We start from the raw sequence: 26,239 nt of genomic DNA on the forward strand, positions 1-26,239 counted from the left end.
CTGGGCCCGATTCTGTTTGTTTTGTAGCACGTCTCTGCCGCATTTGCATCCGTGTCGTCGTCCTGGTGAACCAGGGGTCGTGAGGACTAGAAGGGGCGTGGCTCACCCAGACACTGGTCATGTGACTTATCCTCTTTCTCACGTGGAGACATCATCGAGATAAAGATAGAGAACATATTGTCTTCCCCGGTGTTCTTGATAACCCTGGAATACTCTTGAGGTTTTCATGAATAATCCAAAATCAAACTCTGACCTTGAATTTCCTCACTGTGGACCTTTTGTTGTTTTTGGCTTCAACTATCTGTTAGGATTTTCACTGCCACGAAGGCTGTGTGACATTAGGGGGAAGGCACTGGCCTAGAGCCCCCAGACCTTGGTCCTAGGACCTCGCCCCACTCCTGTGTGGACCCCTTCCTGAACTCACTGTTCCTCATCTATAAATTGTGCATTGTTTTAGCACTGAATCAGAGGTATCCTGAGGATGAGTGATGGAACCAACGTACAGTGTGTTGCACTGCGATTAGTGTCTGAGTGTCATTGTTTAAATGAAGGAGTTGAAAGGGAAATGAAGGTTGTGGTTGTCATTTTCTGGAAAATTCTTTCAAGTCACAAATTCAATGTAGCATCCATCAACTCTTACCATAATTTCAAAGGATTTCTCCCAGATGCCTCTGTTAATGTCATTGTCATCATAATGACCATCATCAAACACCTGTCAGTTATGTCGATTATTGAGCAATGAGATTTTATTTATTTATTTATTTAAAAGGCAGGTTAACAGAGATGGAGGGAGGAGGGAGGGAGGAGGGGAGAGAGAAAGAGATCGGTCTTCCCTCTGCTGGTTCAGTCTCCAAATGGCTGCAGTGGTCAGGGCTGGTTCAGCCCACAGCCAGGAGCCAGTAATTCCATCCTGGTGTCCTGTATGTGTGGCAGGGGTCCAAACACTTAGGCCGTCTTCTCTGCCTTTCCAGGTACCTTAGTAGGGAGCTGGATTGGAAGCAGAACAGCCAGGACTTGAACTCGCACTCTGACAGGGGATGCCCATGTCACAAGTAGTTCTTTAATTCATTGTGCCAAAAATGCCAGCTCCTTGATTCTGTTGATTCATTCTTCAAAATTTTATCTTTTTTTTTTCCCTGTGAATCGACCATGTATTGAAAGCCCACTTTGCACATGATGGAACTGAGGTTTCCTGGAGGTTAATAAATTTGCCCGATGTCACATGGGGCTGGGCCTGAGGTCCAGGTGTTTCCCTTGCTGGAGTTGAGGCCTACATACTTGGCACTGCCTTATTGCCAAGGAGAATTACAAAAGCCAGTGGTAAGAGAACCAGAATCTGCCTGCTGCAGCTACTTTCTCTTAACCTTCGTCAGCGTTTCAGACCTGTGGCTCAGAAGCCACTTGTGTTGGAACTTCCTGATGGAGCTGTTACACATGCGTGCTGTGGTGTGTGCGGGTCGCTGTGTAACAGCCAGCCTGGGGCATTTGGTTGTAGGGGAATCAGGGGTCAGGCGTCTGCTCAGAAGGATTTTCCAGTTTCAAGAGTGTGAATTCTCCCACCATGGCCAACTGCCAGCTTCATCCCTGAGCGTGGAGTTAGGGGAACTTATGCAAGGTCCCCTGTCCACGCACCCCACCCCCTTCCACCAGCAGGTACCTCAAGGGCCTGGCTGATGTACAGTGTGGTGAAAGAATTTGCAAATGATCAGTTTTGAGTCTATTACTTTTTCTATGCATTCATTGTGCGTTTTCATAATGTCACTTTTGTTCCAGGCTGTGTTTAGCAACAGGCACACAGAGTTCCTGACTGGTTAACAATTGGCTCCCACACACCAGGAGGGCAGGTTCCAGGACTTCATCAGCTACCATCTGCACTGAAAATACTAGAACCCTGGACTCTGTGTGCCCCGGTGTGTGGGCTCTGGCTGCATTACTGCCCCCGTAGAGGCCTTGTGCAGACCGCATTTGGAATGAGATTCTGAGAATCCCACAGCGCGTGATGTGCGTCTGAGAGATGTCCACGGGCTTCCCGTTCCTAGCACACGCTTGCAGGCAGCTGTGCTAAGTGAGCGCTGCTGCGCCTTCTCTTAGAAGAGATTCTTCCTTCCTCTTTAAAAATGGAGACAAAATATTCCGCAGGTTTATTTTACCCTTCGGTGAAGAGGGGCTGCTGTCTGCTGAGGGAGAAGGCAGTCATCCTATTTCCCTATAGCCGGCACAGGGAAGTAGTTCAGAGGCCTTTCCTGGAAGGTTTAGGCAAAGATAACAAAATGTCTGGGAAAGCTGCAGGGCAGGACTGAATGGAAAAGTAGGCTTGTAATCTCAAATTCAATATAAGAGATCGAAAGCGTCACATCATCAGAGTCAGCAGTGAGCCTCGCCATCAGAATGTTCCATCTGCCAAGGAACTCAGCTTTGTGATTGTATTATGATATATACATTATACATCTCTCCCTGCCCCCTCTCTCTCCGCGCGCTCCTCCTAGAAACCGAGCATCTCGGAGGTCCATTAGGCAGTCTTGCCTGCCTTCAATCACAGGAACTGTTTGAAACCTCACCTGCCTCCACCCCCAACTCCCACCAGCTTAAAAATGCAAGTCTTTTCTCTCTCTCTCTCCCTCGGGTGGAGGTTTTAGTTCTGGGGAAAGAAACCCCCTCCACCCAAATGAAGGGAGGTCCAGAGGCTGGGAACAAAGCCTGATACACAAGAGCCCTTGTGAGGCTGGGATTTGCCGTCTACACAATAGCTTTGCTCTTGAAAGTGGATCTGGAGGGTAGAGAACGGAGCCCATGACTAATGGGTACCGCATGCTCACACTACGGTAGCAGCCATACTAAGTACTTCCTATGCATTGTGCTTTTAATCCTGCCTGTCTTTTGTTCTTGGTCTCATTGGAGGTAGTCATTCGATATCTTTTGAATGAACTCACAAATCTGCATCTTCTAGCTGGGAGATGCAAGGCGTGTCCAAGGTCAAAGAGCTGGGAACCGGAGGGCTCACTCCCACTTGGTTTCTCAGTCCAGGCACCAGGCACGTGAACTCACACCGTTGTCTCCCTAGGGTAAAAGGCAGTGACACCAAAGTGTTATAGCACCAGTTACCCATGAGGATTATTCAGAAGATTCCACTTGGGTCCATAAGTTATGAAGTTCTGGGGTGGGGCCCAGAGTTTTCATGTTCAACAGGGGACTTAAAAGGTGAGGTGCTAACTCTGTGTTCACCTGCAAGGCAAACCTGTCTGCATTTCAGACCACAGAACCACATCTTACTCAAGGTGGCCAAGATCCTTGCTCGCCCCCACCTCCCAACTGAGGGTAGACCAAACTCAGTGTCTATACTGATGCAAGTTGCAGTAAATAACCCCATAAACGTGATGTAGTAAGGAAGCCGACAGAAATCGGGCTTGACTTGAAGTCTCCTAAATGGAAGGACCCCATTAACTAAAAATCTTAGAGTTGTCACATTGATTTTCATATTGTGATCCTGTTGTGATCAAATCTTGCTCTAAGAAGATTTTTATTTGAAAGGAAGAGAGACAGGTGCTCCTGTCTGCTGGTTCATTCCCCAGATGAGAGGTTCACTTGGGCTGGACTGAACTTGGGAGCCAGGAGTTCGGTCAGAACTTCCACATGGGGCCGGCGCTGTGCCTTAACAGGCTAATCCTCCGCCTTGCAGTGCCAGCACACCGGGTTCTAGTCCCGGTTGGGGCGCCGGATTCTATCCCGGTTGCCCCTCTTCCAGGCCAGCTCTCTGCTATGGCCCGGGAAGGCAGTGGAGGATGGCCCAAGTGCTTGGGCCCTGCACCCGCATGGGAGACTAGGAGAAATACCTGGCTCCTGGCTTTGGATCAGCAAGATGCGCTGGCCGCAACGGCCATTGGAGGGTGAACCAACAGCAAAGGAAGACCTTTCTCTCTGTCTCTCTCTCTCACTATCCACTCTGCCTGTCGACAAAAACAAACAAACAAACAAACAAACAAACAAAAACTTCCACATGGGTGTTGGGAACCCGGCTGCTTGAGCTGTCACCAGCAGCCTCCCAGGGCATGCATTAGCAAGAGCCAGAGAGGGGTGGTGAACCCAGGTACTTGGATATGGGATGGAGTGTACTGACTGACCCTTGAACCACTAGGTTCGATGTCCATCCCTAAATCTTTATGTGGCTTTCCCAGAAAAATGGAAACACAGACTGCAGATGTACAAGAACTTGAAATGGCCAGAGCACTTTCAGAAGCATTATCTCATTTGTTTATCTGTGGTTCAAGAGGGGCAGGTGTTGGCATTCCTGTCTCCGAAGTGGGGAAATAGAGCCTCATGTCCGCCGACCAAAGCACGTCACCTTCAGCCTGTCTTCTCAGAGTGCCGTGAGTTCCATAATGTGGTAAGAGGTGACCCGGTATATCCATACATGTTTGTAGATGCTCTTCTTTCGAAGAGTTAGGTGATGAGCGTGTCGGAAGGTTGCTTGTGGACTTTGCTATAACATGGCTACCGAATAATCCTTTCTCGAAGAAGTTTCCATCCAACCGTACTTTTTATCCAGAGGTCCTTCGATCAGAAAACTCACACATTGTCTTGCATTGTGAGGGTTTGTCAGCTTTTTCCCTCATAGAACCGAGAGCATCCCAAGACCTCGGAATGTCTTCTTCCTCCTCTATCCTTCAGTCCTTGCAGTGTTCTTTATGAAAGCAGGAGGTCTTCAAATGGAAGCTGAGTGGAATGCTGTAGACACAGATGACTTGTTCCTTTAGGTACAAAGAAAAAGCCCGCAGGCGAAAAACGGCCCACTGTCCACTTTTATAAATAAAGTTTTATTGGGACACAGCTGCAGTCTAGGTCTGTTTGTTTACATATTAGCTGTGGCTTCCTTTTTTAAAGATGTATGTGTTTGAGACATAGAGTTAGAGACAGAAGGAGAGCCAGAGAGAGAGGTCTTCCATCTGCTGGTTCACTCCCCAATTGGCCACAATAGCTGGAACTGGGCCAGTCTGAAGCCAGGGGCCAGGAGATTGTTCCAGGTCTCTTATGCTAGTGCAGGGGCCCAAACACTTGGGCCATCTTCTACTGTTTCCTAGGCCATAGCAGAGAGCTGGATTGGAAGAGGAGCAGCTGGGACACGAACTGGTGCCCGTTTGGGATGCTGGGGCCGCGGGCGGAGGCTTAGCCCACTATACTACAGCACCAGCCCATGTGGCTGCCCTTAATCACCCGTCAGAAGCATCAGGGCCCACAAATCCCCACTACTGACTTTGTGACTCTTTAAGGAAGACTCTGCTGCCCCGTCTAGCTAAAGATCAAACTAGAAAGGAGATGCAGGTATTTCTGTTTTCAGAGTGGGTTCCTTAGTATTTCCATTGCCCAACACAGACTTCCTACCCTCCTCATTCAACAATGCAGGAGAAAGTAGCCTACTGACAAACAGGATTTGGGGCTCAGAAACAAACGGAATCGTGTCAGTTTTCAGAAGTGACGTTTCTTGGCCAAATTCATGTGAACAGCCGGGTCAGTGTTCACGGAGAAGGACATCTACACGTCTTAGTGCACACTAAAGAAACCCTGTTAGTCCTGGAACAAACCCTGCGGAGCCCTTGTCTCTCTGTTGGTATAGTTACACCAAGAGAGAAGTCATCAGTAAGGAAAGTCCGGCTGTTTTCTGAGCTCGGTTCCATCTTCAATTCCCCACCCGTTTTCTGCAGCTGGATTGTGCTGCCGGTAGTTTTCTGGGGCCTGGAAGATGAACATAGTGTTTAGAATTGCCATTTGGTTCATTTAAATCTTGCATAATAAGTTATAAGAAAAAGCATCCGAGCTAGGTGGAACTGAAGGTTCTGTCCAAACTTTCAAATGCTTTTCTTTTTAAGTCGATGTTGAGGTTGGCTTTGATTTCTGAGCGGGACAGGGGATGAAAGAAAACTAGGACGTGAAGACGGGGTGGGGAGAAAGCGGCAAGGGAGCCTCTCCAGGAGGGGGGGCGGGAGGGGCCCCCCAGAGGAGAGGCTGCCTCCTCCCTCAGGCTGAAAGCTCTCTGAGCTCCAGAACAAAAGGTTGTCAAAGCCAAAGACAGCAAGATAGCGCCAGGGTTCTTGGGAGAACTGGATGCAGCTCTGAAATTAGCGCATGGGTGTCACTGACACCTGCTTCTCACCTGAGGATTGGCAAAGGTGGGGGTTGCCGGCGTTATCCAGAGCAACAGGATGGAGAATAACTGTCAGGGAGGATGCGTCAGGATGTGCGCTGAGAGAACCGGAAGTTAGGGGCGAGGGCAGGGATTCTAAGGCTGGCCAGGAAGCCCCTGGACACTGAGCGGACAGACAGCATGCTCGGGCGGCTGCGTCGAAGCCTTAGGACTTGAGGCAACAGCAGAGGCTGATCACTGCCCAAGTAACCCAGGCGTGCCAGCGTCACGGGCCCCACCACACTCATGCAAGCCACCAGCAGCGCTGAGCCCCAGGAGAATGGGAGAGAAACCATAGGTGTACTGACCACTACTGGGAAGCCTCCTGCTCCACTGGATGTCCTTGGCCCCTTCTCCTGGGTCCTGACCCTGAGAGAGTAGGTCGGTCCCACAGGTGGGCTTCGTGCGCCTGATCCTGCAGATCCCAACAGAGGTTGGCACACAGAGGCCGGGGATGCCCTCTGCCCCTCTCTGGTCCAGTGGGCGAGAGTTTGGATGTTGTTGACCCTGGAAGCCTTAAAATGATATGGGCTGAGATTCCCTAAGCAAGTATCAGGAAGGTACTGCGTGTTCCTTCGATGCCACTGAGGGACTCCACCCAGGGGTTTGCCCGGGCTCCCGGCCACTCTGCCCACTGCCTCCTGTGTGCCGACTGAGCAGCTTGGGATGCCATCAGCCTCTCTCCACTTCAGTGCCGTGGTCATAGACTTCCTCTCTGGCTCATCAGGTGCTGTTCTGAAATGCACTGTGCGAGAGAGCTTAGCAGAGCGGTGGCCATTCAGCCAGGGAGTCAGGCTTGGTTCTAAATGCCAGGCACTGTGGGCTGGAAACCACCCTGAGCGCTCATGGGTAATGACTCACTTGGAGTAGGTGCAAGTGGTGTTCCTGTTGCCTAACTCAAGTAAATGTCATGCAGAGGAGTTACTGAACTTGCCCAAGGTCACTCAGCAAGGAAGTAGTGGAGTTGAGAATCAAAGCCAGATAGTTTGGTTCCAGTGCCTGTAAACATTTATCGTTAGTTATTATCATTACTACATTTTAAAAAGTTCTTTTTCCTAAAGCCAAAAGTCAAAGCTTTGGAACATGGACAATTAGAGAAAGAGTACTTTCTCTGTAGTTTTGTCATTCTGACCTCTGCTAAGCAGGTTCCTGTCCCCGGGATATCTGCCTGATACATGAAGGTGCTTGAAAAAAATTGTGGAAAATGGAATTAAAAGATCAACTTATATTGGTGCAAAACATTTGAAATTCATGCATGCAAGGGTTCTTCAACAAGATCATGAAAAATGCCTGTCACTCAAAAACTCCGCATAGGTTTTGAAAAGCTTTGACACCTAAGTAAACAATTTCATTTTTCTAAGAACTTTTTGAAGTATCAAATTGAATAGGTGTGTAATAAATATATTGGGTTGATTGGATAAATGAACAGCTGTTTTAAAACATATTTATTTCAAAGGGGGAAATGGAGAGAGAGAGAGAAAATATGTGTGTGTTTGTGTATATGTGTGAGTGTGTTGTGAGAGAGAGAGAGAGAGAGAGACCAAAATCAATCTTCCATGCATTGGTTCATTCCCCAAATGCCTGCAGCATCCAGGGCTAGGCAAAGCAGAAGCCAGGAGCCCAGACCTCCATCTGCATCTCCCTTGTGGGTGGCAGGGACCCAGGTACTTGCACCATCACTACCTCCAAGGGTGCACATTACCGAGAAACTAAAATCAGAAATGGAACCAGGACTTGAACCCAGGGACTCAGATCTGGAATGCAGATATACCAAGAGGTAGCATAAGTGCCTTGCCAAATGCACCCTTGCCCATAGCACCTGCTTTTGAGCCCCTTGTCCCCTTCCAGGACAAACATCCATCCTAATATTCCCAGGTGTCTGTGCTGTCTGCTTCAGTGGCATTACTGTGGGCTAAATTACAACCCAAACATATGTTGAACCCCAACACCCCACCACCACCACCACCAAATGATGGCATCTGGAGATGGGGACTTGGGGCAGGGGTGAGGCTTGGTGCAGTTCCCAGGAGGGGATTGGCAACCTTATAAGAAGAGGGAGAGACGAGAGTTAATTTCTGGCTGACCTGGGAGGACACAGCAAGAAAGCAGTCATAGGCAGGCCAGAAAGAGCCTCCCGAGACCCCAGCTGATCCGTGTCTTGATCAGGACCTCCAGGCTCTAGTACGTTGAGAAGTAGCTGTTGTGTAAGCTTCCCCCCACCCCCACCCATGGTGCTTTGCTGGAGCAGCCGGAGCTGACTAGCAGAGACACCTGCATGGCCCCTGCACTTTTGGCCAGGTGCGTGCTCGTCCCGTATTTCTCAAGAATCAGAAGCAGCAAGGAATCTGCAGTTGGTCCTTCTGTGGCCTCCAGCTTTCTCCTTTCTGAGGCTTCATCATTGAGTAGAACATGGGCTGTATTTGCGTTGAGGGAAATGCGATGTATTTCTTAAATCTGTGTCACCTGTCTGTGGAATCAGCCCCGCCGAGCTGCGAATGAGGCATTAACTACCTCCAAAGCTATGTGATTAACTTATTTGTTTGCCTCCGGACTTGAAATGAAAAGAGCCAGGAAGCTGGGCAAAGTCGGCAGGGGCCCCGTTTGGAAGGAGGATTGTGAGAAAGCCTGAAACGTGCGTTTTAATTCACCTTCCCTGGGCTTCCTAGGATGGAGATTTTTTAATGGAAAGTAACTTTTCAGCATCTCGCTTCGTTTTAAATGGAGAGTGGGCACCATTGTCTAATGCAAGGCATGAAGTTGATTGAGTATGCCTGATTTTTCTCCCCCACCCCATTCTGTGGCTCTTTGTACACATTCAATATGGTTACATTTTTGCTTAGAACATAGATATTTTCCCCCTGAACTTTCCTCGATTGCTTTTTTATCAGGTTTACAAATCAAATCACATAGGTATATTGCAGAGCTCCGTGATATTATTTTCTGAGCTTATAGTACAATGTATTGAATTATGCCAGCCCATACACTGCCCCTGCTATGCTGTGCGGAGAGAGAGAGAGAGGCACCGCGGACCCTGTAAATTCTCTCGGTGCCCGGCATGACTGGCTAAATCAAGACTGCTATTCAGGCTGCAAGAAGAGACAGAGCAAGTGTTCATTATACAAATCAATTTGGTCCAAAGTACATCGCAGTGGGTACTCAACCATCGCTCACATAATATTGTCAACTTAATCAAATAATGCCTGGAAGACACTCACAAGCTTTTCTCTCTAAGAAATAACTTGATTGGTGGGGGAGGGAGAAGCAGCTGGCTACTCAGAAGAGCACTTTTTATTTATCCCTGGGAGGAGTTGGTGCCTGGGAAGTTGCTGAAATCCAATAGGATGATGGCTAGGGAAGCCAGGCTGTCTTAGTCTCCTGTTGGGCACTGGGGTTCCTTACCTGGATAGCAGAATTGGGGGTGCTCATGGAGAAAGGAGAGGGCTGACCCTGAAGAGGTTTTCCACGTGGGTTTGGTGATTTGCTGACTGCCTGCTGCGTGCGATGGTAGAGGGTTACGAAGATGCATTGTCTGCAGTGTTTAACTTTGGGGTGTTAAGATTTCCCAAAGACGGAGATAAGCAAACCTCCAAAGGCAAAATCAGGAAGCTGTGGTTGATGGGGGAGCCCTGGAGGGCAGCACAGGGCTCTGCAAGCTCCAGCAGCAGTCTGGTTTCCTGGGCGGGCCGGGCGGCTGTGCTGGGGCCTCCCCCGTGAGCTCACCGCTCTGAGCTCAGAGCTGCTGTGACCCTCGCTCCTCTGCGCATGTGCTTGGCAGTTGCCCTCCAGGACTGTCTTTCGACTTTGCCGAGCATCTTGACCTTGCCCTTAAGAGGCCACTGCGTGAAAGGAGTTGGGCATTCTGAGTCCCACACGGCCATCTCCCAGCTGTGCGGCTGTGAGCAGATCACAGCTGCTCACTGCGCCTCCATGGACCAAGTTGGGAGACAGCTAACAAGACGCCCAGCTCAGGGTGGGACCTCCGTGAGGTTTTCCTTTGCGTGCTCTTTGCAGACCCCTCGGCAGGTCCCACATGTTGCTTCTGAGCCGTCAGTGGACGGCTGAGCTCAGCATCTGTGCAGCAGTCCCTCCTCGGTCTCCACTCACAACGAGGGCAGAAGCAGGCTTGTGTGGACTTGGAAAAATCGTCTGCAAAACTCAGAGGCTTAGCATGTGTCACCCCCAGGGAGTGGGTCCACAGCTTCCCTGAAACCTTAGGTGTGTACATGAACACAGCGATGGTGGGGAGGGAGGCGGACCACCGAGTAACAGCAGGAATCATGACAGTACCCAGCACCACTGCTGGCAGCCCCTGTGAGTGGAACCAGCTGACACTGTAGAGGGTCTGGGTACCATCTTCAGTTCCTACAGGAGCCAAGGAGTGTGTTAACATCACAAATTTATTTCATTCAGAGTCCTTATTTGAGGGATCAAGGCACAGCAGGTTAAGCTGCCGCCTGTGATGCCTGTGCCCCCTATTCGAGTGCCTGATTCGAGTCCTAGCACCTCCACCTCAGATCCAGCTTTGTGCTAATGTACGCCCTGGGAGGTAACAGATGATGGCTCAAGTGCTTGGGCCTCTGCTACCCACACGGCAGACCTGGAATGAGTTCCTGGCCCTGGCTGTTACAGACAATTGGGGAGTGAACCAGCAGGTGGAACATGTTCATATTCTCTCTCTGTTCTTCTTCCCCTCTTCCTATTATTTCTCTATCCCTTTCCTCTCTCTCTCCTCCCCCAATCCCTCCCCCTCTTCTTCTCCCTCCCTCCCTGCTTCCCAGCCTCCCGAGCATCTGAAAACAAAGCTTTTTATAAACCTTATTTGAAACTTGGTTGAGAGTCAACTTCATCGCACTCCTCATTTCAGAGCACAGTAACAGCATCATTGCTTTAGGGAAGGCTCTTTTTTTTTTCTTTAAAGATTATTTATTTGAGATCAGAGTTACCCAAAAAGAGAGGTCTTCCATCCGCTGGTTCACTCCCTAGTTGGCATCTATGACCGGAGCTGCACTGATCTGAAGCCAGGAGCTTCTTCCAGGTCTCCCACACAGGTGCAGGGGCCCAAGGCCTTGGGCCGTCTTCTGCTTTTGCAGGCCACAGCAGAGAGTTGGATGGAAAGTGGAGCAGATGGGACTCGAACCCACACCTGTATGGGATGCCGGCACTGCAGGCAGCAGCCCCAGGGAAGGCTCTTGCTCTCTAGCTCCGTCGTCTTTCCTCCTGTTAAATCCATCCTCCACTCTGCTCCACCCAACCCTCTACGGCTCAGAAGCTTTGCTGAACAGAACTTCGTGAAGGAAAAGTGCTGTGCCTGGGCTCCCTATCAGGGAATGTGATGGTTTTCTGACTGTTGCATCGCAGTAGCGCACACATAGTGCCTTCGATAACATGACTGTATTATGCTGTCATTCGAGATGTCAGGTGGAATGGGTATCATAGCCTGTGGGATTTGTTTGTTTTTGGAGGCTCTCGTTGGGCTCCATCCCCTGGCCTTTTCCTGCTCGCATCGTTGGGCTCATGACCCCTTCCTGGGTCTTCAAAGCCAGAGATGGTGGCAGAGTCTTACATGGTAGCGTTCCCACTGTGAGCTGTTCTGCCTGCAAGTTCTGCCTTCTACCGGTGATAATGTTGGGCCCACACTGGTTAATCCAGGATAATCTGTTTTACTGTCTGGTGATTATCAGTCTTAATTCTCTCTGCAATCTTATTACCTCTTGGTCCTGGGAAGTGACCTCCTCACACCTTCCTGGGATTATGGCACAGACGTCTGTAGGGGTCTTATTTTTCTCACCATGTGGCATGCACACCGCTCGGCACGTGCAGTGGGGCCAGTGGCTGAGGAACTGCATTTTCAGTTGGGTTCAGCTGGAAACGTAAGCACTGTTACTTGATTTGGTTATTGGAAACCTTTGTGGTTTTCTTGAGTATTCAGCTGTCATTTTTTCAAAGCTTAATGTAGATCAATGTTTCCCCTGAAAATTCAGTGCCCATATGGAGGTGGTGAGCTCTAGGTGTAAAGCAACATTTTGAAGAATGAGTACCAAGAAAAAAAAAAAAAGAATGTAAATTATCTATTACATTGAGGACATTCTGGAATAATTATTTTTATAAAATAGGTTAAAATACATATATATTTCAAATGTCTTAATACCTCTTTTTCTTTTTGCAATGAGTCCTCTGGGAATTTTAAAATTATCTATATTAGTTACGCTTTATTTTATTGGTCAGGACTGCCCTTAACTACTTACTTGGTCTACTATTCTTGAGCTCTATCTAGTGCTGATTTCTAGTACGTGTGCTTTTAATTTCCATCAAACATGATTCCTTAGGTCAGGCCTTTGGCCTAGGGACTAAGAGGTCAGTTGGGATGCCCGAGTACCTGGGTTGAGTTCCAGCGCCATTGCCGATTCTGGTTTCTGGTGATGCACACCTTGAGGCACCGGCGGACGGTTCCAGTGACTGATTGCCCGCTGCTCATCTGGGAGATTAGGATTGCATTCCTGGCGCCTGGCTGGCTTTGGCTCAGCTCAGCAGCCCTGGCCATCGAGGGCATTTGGGAAGTGAACCCATGGATGGGCATGCGGTCTCACATTCGTTATCTCTCTCTCTTAAAAATTTGTATCATTTCTTGTTTTATTTCTAATTGCTATTCCCTCCCTGCCCTCAGCACTGTATGTCGAAATCTCTCCTCTCCCTCTGATTCTGATTCTTGCCAACGGCTGCGTGGTGTTCCCACCATGCCTGCGCCTCCCACCTTTGCCTCTCCCATCACAGCATCTGCAGACAGCCCTGGGATGGAGTCTCTAATCCTAGCTCTGCAGCCGAGGGAACTCACACTCAAAAGGTCTTAAGGAGCTGACTATTCAGTCACGGGCTGGGAGTTTTTCCTACGCATCAATATGCCTTACCTATGCTTCCACGCCCACTTACCTGGCCGTGGGCAGCTGAGCTGAGCAGGCGGAGTTGGCAGTAGCTATGGAGGCTCTGGGTGGGGTGGGGAGCAGAATCAGAAAGGTGCGTTTTTCCACCTGACTGTGCGTATTCTGGCTCGCAAACAGGCATCCCTGGATTGGTCGATATCAAAATCCAATTTCACCAGGATTAGCCTTGGGTTGCTCAGAGCTATTCATCGAATTAGGAACGATTATAGCGGAGGGAGCCCCGTGGTTCTTTATTAAGGTCTTTGTGGAAGCACTAAGTGATCTTTAGGAGATTAAAGTGCCGGTGGAGTTTTCTTAACATTTATAACCTGCATCGATACCTGGGGAGTTTGTTTATTAAGAAAAATGCCGTGGCAAACATCCCGCCTCCTAACGGGGCCTTCACCCAGGGCAAGGTAGAAGCTGGCACTGTGCTCCTAACGAGCTCGTTCGGAGAGCTCGAGGCGAGTGAGCTTCCTGGGCACGCAGGGCTCTGCAGCCTTCCCTGGGCAGTGGGAGTCGTGCCTGCATGGACCCAGGAGATGAAGAGGAAATGCCAATGGCATGATGATAACCACAGTGCTCCTTCATGGGACTCGCACGTTTACAGAGGCGTTGAGGTCACTCTCCCACGTGAAAGGGTCCGGGACAGCTGCACACTGGTCATTTTATGGAGATGCACACTAACACCCAGGAAGATGGCATTGATTTCCTGTATCACCCTCATGACAAGGCCACAGACACTGAGAACTTTCACCTGGTCCACAGCTACGTACGTACCGGGAGTTTTCTCTTGGCGGAATCTTGCCTCCCCAAGGGGATGTTGGAATCCCAGATGATATCTTTGGTTGCCCCAACTCAAGGGCAGGCTATGGGGTGGAGGCTGAACATCCTGTAGTGTATGGGGCAGCCCCCACCCCCACCCCCACCCCCACCCAGGAAGGAACCTGGCACATTGCCAACATACCTCCCCGAAGCGCTGCTGTCCTGGGTAAGGAAGCAGAACAGTGGGCAGGAAAGCCAGCCTGCCCCTGTGGAGGTCCATTGTGGCGAATGAGACAAGCACCGTGCAGACCAAGAGACCAATGTAGGAGTGTCTCCTTGCCATGGTCTCGCCCTCCTCAGTTTGCTTTACCGTGGTCAACTGGGGTGTGAAAACACACATGGCGAATCCTAGAACTAACTCCTAGTCTTTAACTTGTATGTCATTCTGAGCAGCACGATGGGATATCTTGCCGTCCACTTCATCCTGCCCGAGACGTTAACTAGCTATGCACCTGTTAGTCTGAGTAGCCCTCTCAGTTACCAGATCAACTGTCACAGTACCGCAGACTGTCTTCAACAGTTTGACTTAATCATGGGCTTGAATGAAGGAGTAGGGATGCCGGCATGTTGGGTATGCCCAAGAGAAACTGCAGGGCGCTTCTTTGAACTGAAGAGGTGAAAGTTTTCAAGTAGGCAAGGAAAGTAAAGATGGTGTGCTAAGGTTGCTGAGATCTGCAACAACAAAGGATCTTCTGCCCATGAAGTGGTAAAGAAGGAAGTAAAGAAATCCATGCTGGGTTTGCAGTCCCCCCTCAGATGATGACCGTTACGCACACTGTGCTTGTTTACAATGGAAAAGGCCCGCCTTTGTGGGTTGGTACAATCTGCTGTTGCAGGCGTCCAGCAGGGCTCGTGACAGACATCAGCTGTGGATACGAGGGTTATGGTAGCATCAGCGAAGAAGGGCTGAGTGCCGTGAAGCAGTGAACAGGCCGATGCAGAGCTGCTTGAGATTCTGGGGCCAGGAGAGGTTTCCCCGCGGGGCTGAGGTCTGGACAGAGACCGTTTTGGCAAGAGGGCAAATCATGTGGGCATCCAAAGCAAGATCCTTCCAGGCCTAGGGAAGAGCAAGTGCAGAGGCTGAGGAGGAAGCCTGCTGAGTGTGTCTTAGGAAGAGCAAAGAGGCTCGTGAGCAGGAAAGGAGAGCTGCAGACAGCAAGGAAGGAGATGCTCTGGCTGGAACACACAGAACCTCACGGACCCGGATAAAGGCCCAGACTGCAAGCTCAGAGAGAGAGACCTCCCCCACCAGCCTCTGTACACTGCAACTCAGATCCTCGGTCCTCGATTGTCTGAGCATCCTCACCTTCCTCCACTCCGGGTGAGTGGACCAGCCTTACTCTGCTGGGTAGCCGTGTTCCATCTTCTCATCTGCCACGTATGGTGACAAGGTGCACTTCCAGTTCAGATCGATCTCATTATAAAGCAGACATACCGTAAAAAGACAACTCTGACAATGCAGGAGTTCTTGAGCATTTAATTCCCAAGGAGCCTGGGCAGCACCAGCCTTGGGTATCATTGCCCTTCAGGAAGATGCGTTCTAGATGTTTAGTTTTCTTGCAAGTTTCACAGTTGCTTCAGGTGGTTTTCTTCCTCCTTAGAAATTTCACTGTGGGCCTTTGCTGTAAGCTTCCATGAGCCTCTTGGGCATCGCTGCATCCAGGCCCAAGGACAGAGAAGCAGTTTATGAGCCTAGGCCAATCACCAAGGGAAGATGGGAGTAGCTTCTGAGTTTGGGGCCTGGTTAAGATGAGCCCTGCTGGGGCCGACCCTGTGGCATAGCGGGTAAAGCCGCTGCCTACAGTTTCAGCATCCCATATGGGTGCCAGTTCGGGTCCTGGCTGCTCCACTTCCAATCCAGCTCTCTGCTATGGCCTGGGAAAGCAGTAGAAGATGGCCCAAGTGCTTGAGACCCTGCACCCACATGGGAGACCCGGAGGCGACTCCTGGCTTGGTATTGGTGCAGCTCCGGCCTTTGTGGCCAATTGAGGAGTGAACCAGCAGATGGAAGACCTCTCTCTTGACCTCTTGACCTCTCGACCTCCCTCCCTCCCTCTCTCCCTCCCTCCCTCCCTCCCTCTCTTTCTCTCTCTTTCTCTCTCTCTCCCTCTCCCTCTCTCTCCCTCTCCCTCTCCCTCTCTCTCTCTCTCTCTCTCTCTCTGCCTCTCTTTCTCTTTCTCTTTCTCTTTCTCTTTCTCTCTGCCTCTCCTTCTCTCTCTGGGTAACTCTGACTTTCAAATGAATAAATAAATCTTAAAAAAAAGATGACCCCTGCTGACACATGAGAGAGCCTGAGGTGGCTCTGGAAGGGCCCTGGTCTGAGGCCAACTCCCATTGGGAGCTGTGTGCTGCCTGCAACGGCAGACAATGCGTCAGTTCCTTGCCGACAGCCTCTCTTGCTGTGTGCACTCCGGAACTGTTTGTTTCCTGGGGGACTGAAGTGGATTGAAAAGTGACTTCCAACGATACATCCGTAAGCCAGGTTCCACGAACTGAATGGATGTGACCTCACTTAGGAATGACAGCATCTTGACAGTGGGCATGAGGCTCTCAGGACAGGATCGCCATGGAGTGGGGACTGGTTCTACTACGTCCAGCACACGCCGTCCCTATCAGGAAGGAGCCAGAAGGAGATCGGGGTCAGAGACACAGAGAGAAAAGGCCGCTCAGGGGTGGAGGCAAAGGCAGAAGGGACCAGCACAGCCCCATGCCCTCGAACACCCGGAGTCACCAAAAGCTGACAGAGGCCGGGCCTGTGTCTCCCCCGAGGGAGTGTGGCCCCACCAGCACCTTGATTTTGAGAGAAGAAAGTTCTGTTGCCATCAGCCCGCGGGTTAGTGTCAGGATGCTGATCCAGAGGCACAAAATGCAGGCGTGGTCTGTGTGTGTTTGCCAGGAGAGTTCACAGACTGCGGGGAGGAGCCCGAGCTCGCTGGCCTGGAAGAGTCGGTGAGAACCAGGCCCCGCAGTGACTGCTTCCTCCCCATCCCGGTGCGTTCGGTTCTCACTGCGATCTCGAGGTCACCATCTGGTCCATGACCGGCCTTTTACAGAAGAGAGCCGAGGCTCAGACAGGGAGAGTTACCTGCCTGACACGAGCAGATCTGGAGACAGGCTCGCACAATGGGCTGTGCGACCCAGAAACCCTGGTTCTGTAGGCCACGTCAGCATGCAAACAGGCATGCTCAGTGTGACAGAGATCTCTTCTCAACCTGTGGATCTGAATACACTACTGCTTCCCTTTCCTCACACCCACAGTCGACAGAAATGCTTTTGTGTTCACATTTTTGATGTGTTTCTTTAAAAAATATTTTTAAAACACAGGTATTCCTACATAACAATTTACAGGCATTGTATATACACACACACTACAAAATGATTAATTGAGCGTTGTATGTTTTTATCAAAAGAAACAACACAGAGATTTCTCCAAAGTCCTGTTTGACTAGAGATGATTAATTTTAATTTTCACATGAGCGGCGTAATGCTATTAATCATTTAATATGTTTAATCATAATCTCTGTAATTCCTAATTAGGTTTATTAAACTGAAACATCCAACAGTTGTGCACAAATCCGAGTCTAAGTCTCCTTCGTGGGGGTGGGAGGGAGCTCGTTTTGATTCTGTATTTCAGCAGCAACTTCTAACAGGATGGAAAAATGTGCCAGAAGTGGGTTCCTTAGCTGCTGCTTCTACAAACCTAGAGGCTTGTGGGACTGTAGTAAAATTCCATCCCCCTTGAAAAGTGGTGGTCTAGTCATTCAAGTTCATTGCTCCGTGATAGACATGGAACCAGATGGACGTTACCAGTAGGGGAAGCATAGATCCTGCTCTGTGTGGGTCGCGTGTTATCATATTGTTCTTGGGGTATCCTTTGAAGACGACAAAGTTGATTGTTCATGTTTTGATTTGTTTATCCATGCACTGATGATTCATTGATTCGGTTAGCAAGCCAGCCCGTTACACAGACTTTGGAGCGCTGACACCATGTGCTGCTCACACCAGCTAGGAGCCTTAAGTGGCCCCTCCTAGTTTTTAGGATGAGGTGGAGCCTATTGCTTTGTACACAGGGCCCTTAGCGATCCAGACCCTGGGTCTGGTCACGTGATCTCTGATTCTTGCTTTGTACGTGCTACCCACGCCCCTACCACTGAGGGGCACTACAGTCCAGACGTACCACCCTGAATGCAGAGCATCATTGCACCTGCTGTACCCTGTCTTGGTAGACACCGTGCCATCCATCTGCTCTGTGACCTCTCCCACGTAGAAGGTGCCTGCAGACTTGCCAAGCCCAGCTGAACTCCCAGCTGGGCTGTGTGTCTCGATTGTCTCTCATTGCAGCGTGTAACACTCTGTATTACCGTTCTCTTCTTCTACCAATTTCTGGCCCACTAAACTGGGAGCCTCATGTGACTTCTGAGTCGAGCACATAGTAGGTGCTCAGTAGGGATGTGCTTAATAAATAAATAAGACCTTCCCTTTATGCTTCCCCAAATCAGTTCACTCTTAATTGAATATTTTAAAGAAACTGATAATCACTCTGAAAAATCCATTACTTTGTGTTCACTGAACATATACTATGTGCCAAGAACTCTGCCAGTGTGGTGCACATTATTGCATTCAGTTTCATAAATCCTTACAAGGTGTGAACTACTGTTTCTCATTTTCCAGTGAATAGAGCTATCGCCGTCTTCCTTCCCATTCACTGCCACGGCACAGGCAACGTGACCCAGTACGTTGCTGTGGTTGTCATCATGACATGGTCTTGGAAGTTGACGAAGTCATCTCACAGGGCTATGGATAGCAGATGAGCTTGGAGGGCCGGGCTAGCAGCCACCAGGAGGTCTGGCCTTCCGAGTGCAGTAGAGATGTGTTAGGAAGGAGCGTTCCAACGATACCTTGTAGTAAAGACCAGAGTTGAGGAGCAAGTTGCCAATTAAGCCCATGTTATTGGAGTGCTTCTTTGATATTCCACCTTTGAGATCCTCTCCTGCTCAGTCTTAATGGATTGACATCTGGCTGCCTGCGTGGATAGTTTGGCTCCAGTCACGTATTTCTAAGTTGGTCTCGACACATATATGGACAATAGGTTGTCTATGCACAATATAGACAAAATTTGTCTATAAGTAGGTGAGAGGCAGCTCTTGCTCTTGACTTGAATGGGCTTGGACACGGGATCTCCGTCATAGTTTCGAAGAAGCAGGATTGTGAACCGGACGCATCTATTGCCACCTAGAGGCAGCATATGCTAATTGCAGAGAAAGTATTTGAAAAGAGCATCTGAAAGGCAATGGCCATGGTGACCCTTCAGCCCAAGTATTTCTGGAAGTCAGTCTGCTATCACAGTGTCTAGACTGCTTTTGTGTATGTGGAGGGGGCAGGATGCTAGGGAGAGGAATGAGTTAGGCTAATGATGTTACGTTGTCTATGCCAAGAGTCCAATGGAATTTTTTTGTGGTGGTAAACTACAAACTCAAAATGCAGCAAATGGAAGCCAAACTTTGTATTTGATTTAATTTTAAGTCATTTAAATGCAAACAGCCAGGTGTGGTCAAGTGTCACGAACGTAACAGCTCTGGACAATTAAGAAACGAAAAGTGAAAACCATAAAAACAAAAATAGCACTTAGCTAATTACTTGGACTAACGAGAGCCAAAAAACCTTCTCATTTCTTACCTCATTGTAAAATACTTGTTCTGTGCAGCCTCAAAAATTATGTGGGCATCTCCTACGATTCCCATCAGCTGAGGAACATGCCCTGTGTTACCTTTAAGGATGCTTGCCCTCTTCCCGATGTGGTTGGCACTCCACAGCCCCAGTACCTCCATGCTCTCTGGCCTGGATTTATTCTCTCCATCATTTCCTTTCAATTATATTTCCTTGTTTATTGCTGGGCTCTAAACTATGCCTTTCCTTGTGACAGTCTTGCTCCATGAGGAAAGGGATTTTTGTCATCTAGTGCTCAGTGCTGAACCCCAGTTTCATGAGAGGTACCAAGATCTTTACCTAATATATACTAAGTTGATCTTCTGTATATAAAGATAACTGAAAATGTATCATGATGAAGATGGATGGGAGAGGGAGTGGGAGATGGGATGGTTGTGGGTGGGTGGGAGGGAAGTTATGGGGGGAAAGTGGCTATAATTCAAAAGTTGTACTTTGGGAATTTATATTTATTAAATAAAAGTTGAAAAGAAAAAAAATAACCTTGTGGAATGAATGAATGACCAAATGACTCGACAGTTCCTTCTTGGGCCTCATGCCTTTGTTCCGGAATTTTCCTGCCCTTGAAACCGAGTGTTTGGGTCTACTCAGAGCCACTTTGCTTTCCTCTTGTTCTTTTAGCAGACAGATGACGCAGCACCGACGGACGGCCAGCCCCAGACCCAACCTTCAGAAAACACGGAAAACAAGTCCCAGCCCAAGCGGCTGCATGTCTCTAACATCCCCTTCCGCTTCCGGGATCCAGACCTCCGACAAATGTTTGGTGTAAGTAGTGCCTTTCCCCTCTGCAGTGCCCGGCCTGGGGTCCTTCGGGCTAACTTGTCCTGGTGTAAATTCTTGGGGTTCGCAGTGTTAAGGCAAGAGCCGTACATCGGGAAGAGGCGTTTTAAAGCCTCTGGCCTGTGGATGTACTGGGTCTGGGGTCTCGTTTTGGTTTGAGGAGAAGTTGCATTGTGTGTGTTCACCATGTCTTCACCTTGCCAAATGGTCTTCTAGTAAGTGAATTTGAATGTCCGAGAGAACACACTGCCGGTTTTACGCACTGTTGAAATGCAGCCACTGTGGTCCAAGAGCCCAGGTCCCAGCTGATAGAAACAGTGTCAGTGTAGCTGCAGCAGCCAGGACGGCTGCAAGAGTGAGTCGTGACATCCCAGCTCTTTCCCAGGCACCGTGCAGTGAGATTTCAGATGCACTTGCAGGGAGCAACTATTTCTGCCGGCGGATGGGTTCAAAATGAAAACAAGCAGCACCAAAAGTAAAAACCCTTTCTAAAGTCTCACTCGATCCCTGCAGTGCAGGTTCTGGTGAGATCCGTGAAAAGAGATGCCACGAAGCACAGCCCTACCTAGGCACCCCGGGCAAACACAGCCAGAACCAGACCCAAAGCTGACACTCGTCCCGAGAAAATGAATGACAGCATCGCTTCTGGAAAGGTCATCCTGACCCCGATTCCTTTTCCAGAAAATGTCTGCGTTATCCTCCCTGGGAAGGGATAAGTTGGCCGTTCCTTTGCTCTCCATTCCACTAAAGGACGAAGCTGTGAGAGGGCTTGCTTACCACTTGTTTGTGCAAATGCAGCCATTGTGTGTGTGTGTGTGTATACACATATATGGCATCCCAGCAATGGCAGGTGTCTCTGGAGTCAGTGAAAAGAACTACATCCTTAACAATTGGGTCAGAGCCAAGGTGAGCTGCTTGGGGACGCTTCTTCCAAGAGTTTATGGGTGGATGCAAATATTACAAAAGGAATAAAAAATATTACAAAAGGGGGCGGGGATGCCTCGTTCTGGGCAGTGTTGATGTCATTCCCCATATGAAAGAAGGAGGTCACTGCCCACGGGCCCTGTGATGTGGGGGTTAGCTTGCACCTTCCGTTTTTCTAACACACACGATGCTGATCGAGTATGCACCTGACGCCAAAGCAGAACAAGCGTCCTAATATTCAGGATACCCAGGCTTGAGTCCTGACATTTCAGAGGAAAAGGTCAGCTTCTGCACTTTCATCTCTCTCATTTGGTAATAACCTTGAGCTGAGCCCTCTAACTCTTGCAGAACCGAGGTACCCTCGGGCACTCTCAGGTCAAAGATGACTTTGAAAAGTGCAGAGCGTTCAAAGGTAGAGGCAAGGTTAAGTGTGTGTGAAGCAGCGAGACCAGGTTGGAATGATAGGCAGCCGGAGGAGTTCTCTTCTCTTCGCCGTGTCAGCTTAGGAAGATATCTTGCTTCTGAGTCCGTCCCATCAGGTGTTCCGGCGGTGTTGGCTTTGCGTCTGGTGCAGTAGTGGCCATCCTGGTGCTCCTTCATGATGCCCCTCGTTACGTTGCACCACCCTAGGACAGCTGTTTCCTCCCTGGTCCTCTCGGTTGTCCTGAAAGGTACCTGAGGATGGCCGGCGCCGTGGCTCAACAGGCTAATCCTCTGCCTTGCGGTGCCGACACACCGGGTTCTAGTCCCGGTCGGGGCGCCGGATTCTGTCCCGGTTGCCCCTCTTCCAGGCCAGCTCTCTGCTATGGCCCGGGAGTGCAGTGGAGGATGGCCCAAGTGCTTGGGCCCTGCACCCCATGGGAGACCAGGAGAAGCACCTGGCTCCTGCCTTCGGATCAGTGTGGTGCACCGGCTGCAGCGCGCCAACCGCGGCGGCCATTGGAGGGTGAAACAATGGCAAAGGAAGACCTTTCTCTCTGTCTCTCTCACTGTCCACTCTGCCTGTCAAAAATTAAAAAAAAAAAAGTTACCTGAGGCTACCCGGCTAAGTCAGAGTGGTATTAAAATAGCCACAGCTACGGATCATAGAGAAGGGGTCCTGCGTGCATTTTATATCTGAATCTCTCTGTTCTCACAGGGGTGGGGCAGATGGCACAGGGCAAGATTTTTCCAAATACAGTAACTCTTCTCAACCCGTGACCAAAGTCAACTGACTTCACAGCCACTTTTTTGGTGAAAGTTACGGTTTTCAAGCAACCGCTAAGGTACCCATTTGGCAAGATGATTGATGTACTCGGTAGTTACCAATTAAGAAAATGCAACACGCGTTCAGTAACACTGAAATTAATTGTGTTCATCACAAACAGCATCTGTGTCTTCTGTTTGTGTGTGTGTGTGTGTGTGTGGAAATTTCTTCTTTGAAAATTACCCAGCACATAAGGATTGATTGCCAAAACTGTGAGGCCTTCTTGGTTTACAACCATCATCTAAAGTAATGGGATTTAAACATTAAAAATGTGTCCCGGCCAAACAGTGGTGGTTGCAAAGGCATTTTTGTCGTAGGATACATTGGGTGCACTTAGCACATTGAAGCAGTGTGATTGGCTCCCCACACTGGAGTTGAGGGAATTTTCTCTTTCAGTTCATGGTTATGGCAAGAAAATGCATTTTCATCCCACGTAGGTGTTTCTCGGGTCCCATGGACCTGAGAGGACTTCTCTGCTTTGTTGGGCTTCTCTTTGTTCCCTCTCTTTGGCCAAGGTTCCAATGAGCATGATTATGGAGAAAAACACAAGGATCTCTGTGGCTTTGTTTCCCTGTGCCTCCTTTGTCAAGAGAAATTTCAAAGTCAAAAGCCAAACCAAGATACAACAGTAACCTCCCTGTCCTCATTACCAGAAGCTGCCTAGGAACTTCTCTAACCATGAGTAAGTCCTGTACGGCGTTTGCAGCTGTCGCTCGCCTAATGGTGATGGCAAGTGTATTTTTTATTGTTGCTTTTGTATTTTATTTTTCAATGTGGCTTTACCATTTTTCCACTTGGATTGCCAATCTGGTTACCTCTCTCTCCACATACACTTTGTTTTCTTTGCAGCTTCCTCGTTGGGAAGCATTTATTCTAGTGTTTGGTGATACGTTTTTTAGCTCATCTTAGATTTCTTTTTTTCTTTATTTTAAAGTAGAACAGTCCATGAAGAAGAAGTTAGGCAGCTACCATATAAAAAGCAGAAGCCAAGGCTGGCGCCGTGGCTTAACAGGCTAATCCTCCGCCTTGAGGTGCCGGCACACCGGGTTCTAGTCCCGGTTGGGGCGCCAGATTCTGTCCCGGTTGCTCCTCTTCCAGGCCAGCTCTCTGCTATGGCCCGGGAAGGCAGTGGAGGATGGCCCAAGTGTTTGGGCCCTGCACCCCATGGGAGACCAGGAGAAGCACCTGGCTCCTGGCTTCGGATCAGCACGATGCACCTGCCGCAGCGGCCATTGGAGGGTGAACCAACGGCAAAAGGAAGACCTTTCTCTCTGTCTCTCTCTCTCACTATCCACTCTGCCTGTCAAAAAATTTAAAAAAAAATTAAAAAAAAAAAAAAACCAGAAGCCAGAGCCTTGTTAAAAAAAAAAAAAATCTTGTGAGAACTGCTTTCTTTCAATCTCTGTTTTTGTGAAAGGAATCGAACACAAGTGCATATTTCCTGCATGTTCCAACTCTTGATGGTGCCATGAAGAGAATGCATGGATTTCCACCAAATTAGTTGCAGTATACTGCTCCTGAATATAATACTTAACCTAGTATTTAAAATAAACCTGGGTTTTGGGCTATGTCAGTGGGTTGTAACATACCCAGATCTCTGGTAGGATACACAGCCCATGGACTAGCTCTCAGAAACAGTTGCTTCACAGTGTTCAGTCTCTCTTACAGTACCTTGTTGATGCACAGTCTTGCTTTCGTTATCAACATACAGACCCTTTGGGGGCAGGAAAAGGAGTTGCTCTGGTCCCTCTTGACTGTCACAGAAAACACATGCAAATGCAGCTTTCAAGACGACGACTTTTAGAAATAAAATAGACTTCCAGGCAGTGCTACTGCGCAGATCCATCTACTGTGATATGTGAGTCGTAGAGTCATTTTTAAGAACACAGCATGGTGCCTCCTGCTTCTGCATTCCAAACATGAAGCTGACCCCAAGAAAAACTGGGCTGATGCCTTTTCTTAGCCTCTGTGCGCACTGTTAGAACTAACCTTTACTTTCATGTGCTGTGCTAGGCTGTGTCCGCTGAGCAGCCTTCACAGTTTTTCAGAGAAATATTATTTGATCTGAGAGTGTCTAAAAATGTTTGGTACATATTTGCCCACGTGCGTGCCTTTAAGCTTCGGGATTTTGTTCTTGATGCAGCCACCGAGACCCCTTGCGTGGATCTGAGACTGTTGAACACCGCTGAACATTGCTGTTAAGCAAACAAATGCTAGTTAAGGCTGCGCGAGAGTGTCTATTTAAATTGAAAATGTGCCAGCTGTGTTTATACCATTAGGAGCGAACTTCCCAATTAAACTGTTGATACTATAAATATAGCACACAACTGTCTCAGAAGTGGGGCTGACATCAGCATTTTTCTGGCACTCATCCCCCGCCTTTGAGAACCATCAACCCCAAGTCGACTGCCAGAGCAGGGAACACGTGAGGCCGTTCCAGGGCATCTGGTGTCGTCGTCTCATTTGGGGGATGATGCCAGCATTGCTTACTGATTGGTTCTTTCTCAACCAGATCTTATATTAAAGGAAGTGTTTGCGTGTTGAGCCCGTACAGAGAAAATGTCCCATAGATGACATTGGCTTTGTGGGTTTGGAAGAATCCCCCTGCAGCGAATCCTTCCATAAATACACATTGTGCTTCTAAGTCCTTATGCCTGAAATAAATAAACAGCTTCTGCATGGACCGTCTGAGATGGATCGATCCAAGTTCTGCTTCTGAGGAGTGCACAGAGTTTCTTAGGAAATGCAGCTCACCCTAGAACAGCAAGCCCTTCCTTACCCAAATCTGAAAGTTTTCTTCTTCTTTCTTAAGTGATTTTTCAACGCCCGAAACTAGGGCTCTGTAAAAGAATATTCTCTTGACCAAAGGAATAGCTGGGTGCCTACAAATTGCAGAGTGTGGTAGCTGCCTGCTTACTCCTGTTTCCGTGGTCCATGGCAGCAATATGTCCGCTCTCTGGCTGAGTTCTCGTCGACTTCGCTGCGAGATAAACCACTTTTGTTTGACAAGGAAGAAAAATACAAGTGTGTGCTCTCCTGCCCTTGCAGGGTGCACATCCTGAGGAGTGAGCATTGTCCTGGGGCTCAAAGCTCTGGGTTGCTTTATCCCATAGTCAGAAGCATTACATTGCATGGTTTGGGGCTGTTTCTGTGCAATTGGCATATGCATATTTTTGATGTTTCCAAGGAAAGTAGGTTTCTTTTTATGTTCCAGAGGATAGCCTCCATATGTTCCCAATTTTTTTTTTTTTTCCTCAAATGCTAGTAGGAACCTCTTGACTTCAGCTCTCTGGTCTCCAGCTTTCTGTGACTGAGCAAGGTGCTCAGATGGGTCACCCACACCTCTTTCCCTCCCACGTCTCTCTGTTCTGTGGGTTCTCTTTCTGTCCCACCCAGGCCTTGCCCCAGTCACCCTCTCTTTCCTCTGCTTCCCGCCCAAGGGAGAGAGGCAGAACCCACAGTTCTGTGGCGATCAAGAAAGCATTAAAATTCGGGATCCAAAAGCCAATGGAGCAACAGAGAAGCTCAAAATAAAGTGCATAAGAGATGGAAACGTGTCCTGACGCTGTTCCATTTTTTAAGTGCTAAAATGAGCATCAGCTGTCATTCTTCGTTGAGATGACATTCCCATCTTATTCCTGCGCAGCC

The 26,239-nt window shown here is 48.9% G+C and overlaps 1 protein-coding gene across 2 annotated transcripts in view; it reads left to right on the plus strand.

Annotated features, from left to right (window-relative positions):
• Nucleotides 1-26,239, plus strand: part of RBFOX1 (RNA binding fox-1 homolog 1) — a 364,369-nt gene that overhangs the window by 210,325 nt on the left and 127,805 nt on the right. For both annotated transcript variants that reach the window (XM_062180761.1, XM_062180760.1), the window contains exon 3: nucleotides 20,263-20,406. In XM_062180761.1, the coding sequence (XP_062036745.1) occupies nucleotides 20,263-20,406 (144 nt within the window). The remainder of the gene's footprint in view (nucleotides 1-20,262; nucleotides 20,407-26,239) is intronic.

This window comes from Lepus europaeus, chromosome 21 (assembly GCF_033115175.1).
Source record: "Lepus europaeus isolate LE1 chromosome 21, mLepTim1.pri, whole genome shotgun sequence".
Lineage (NCBI taxonomy): Eukaryota > Metazoa > Chordata > Mammalia > Lagomorpha > Leporidae > Lepus > Lepus europaeus.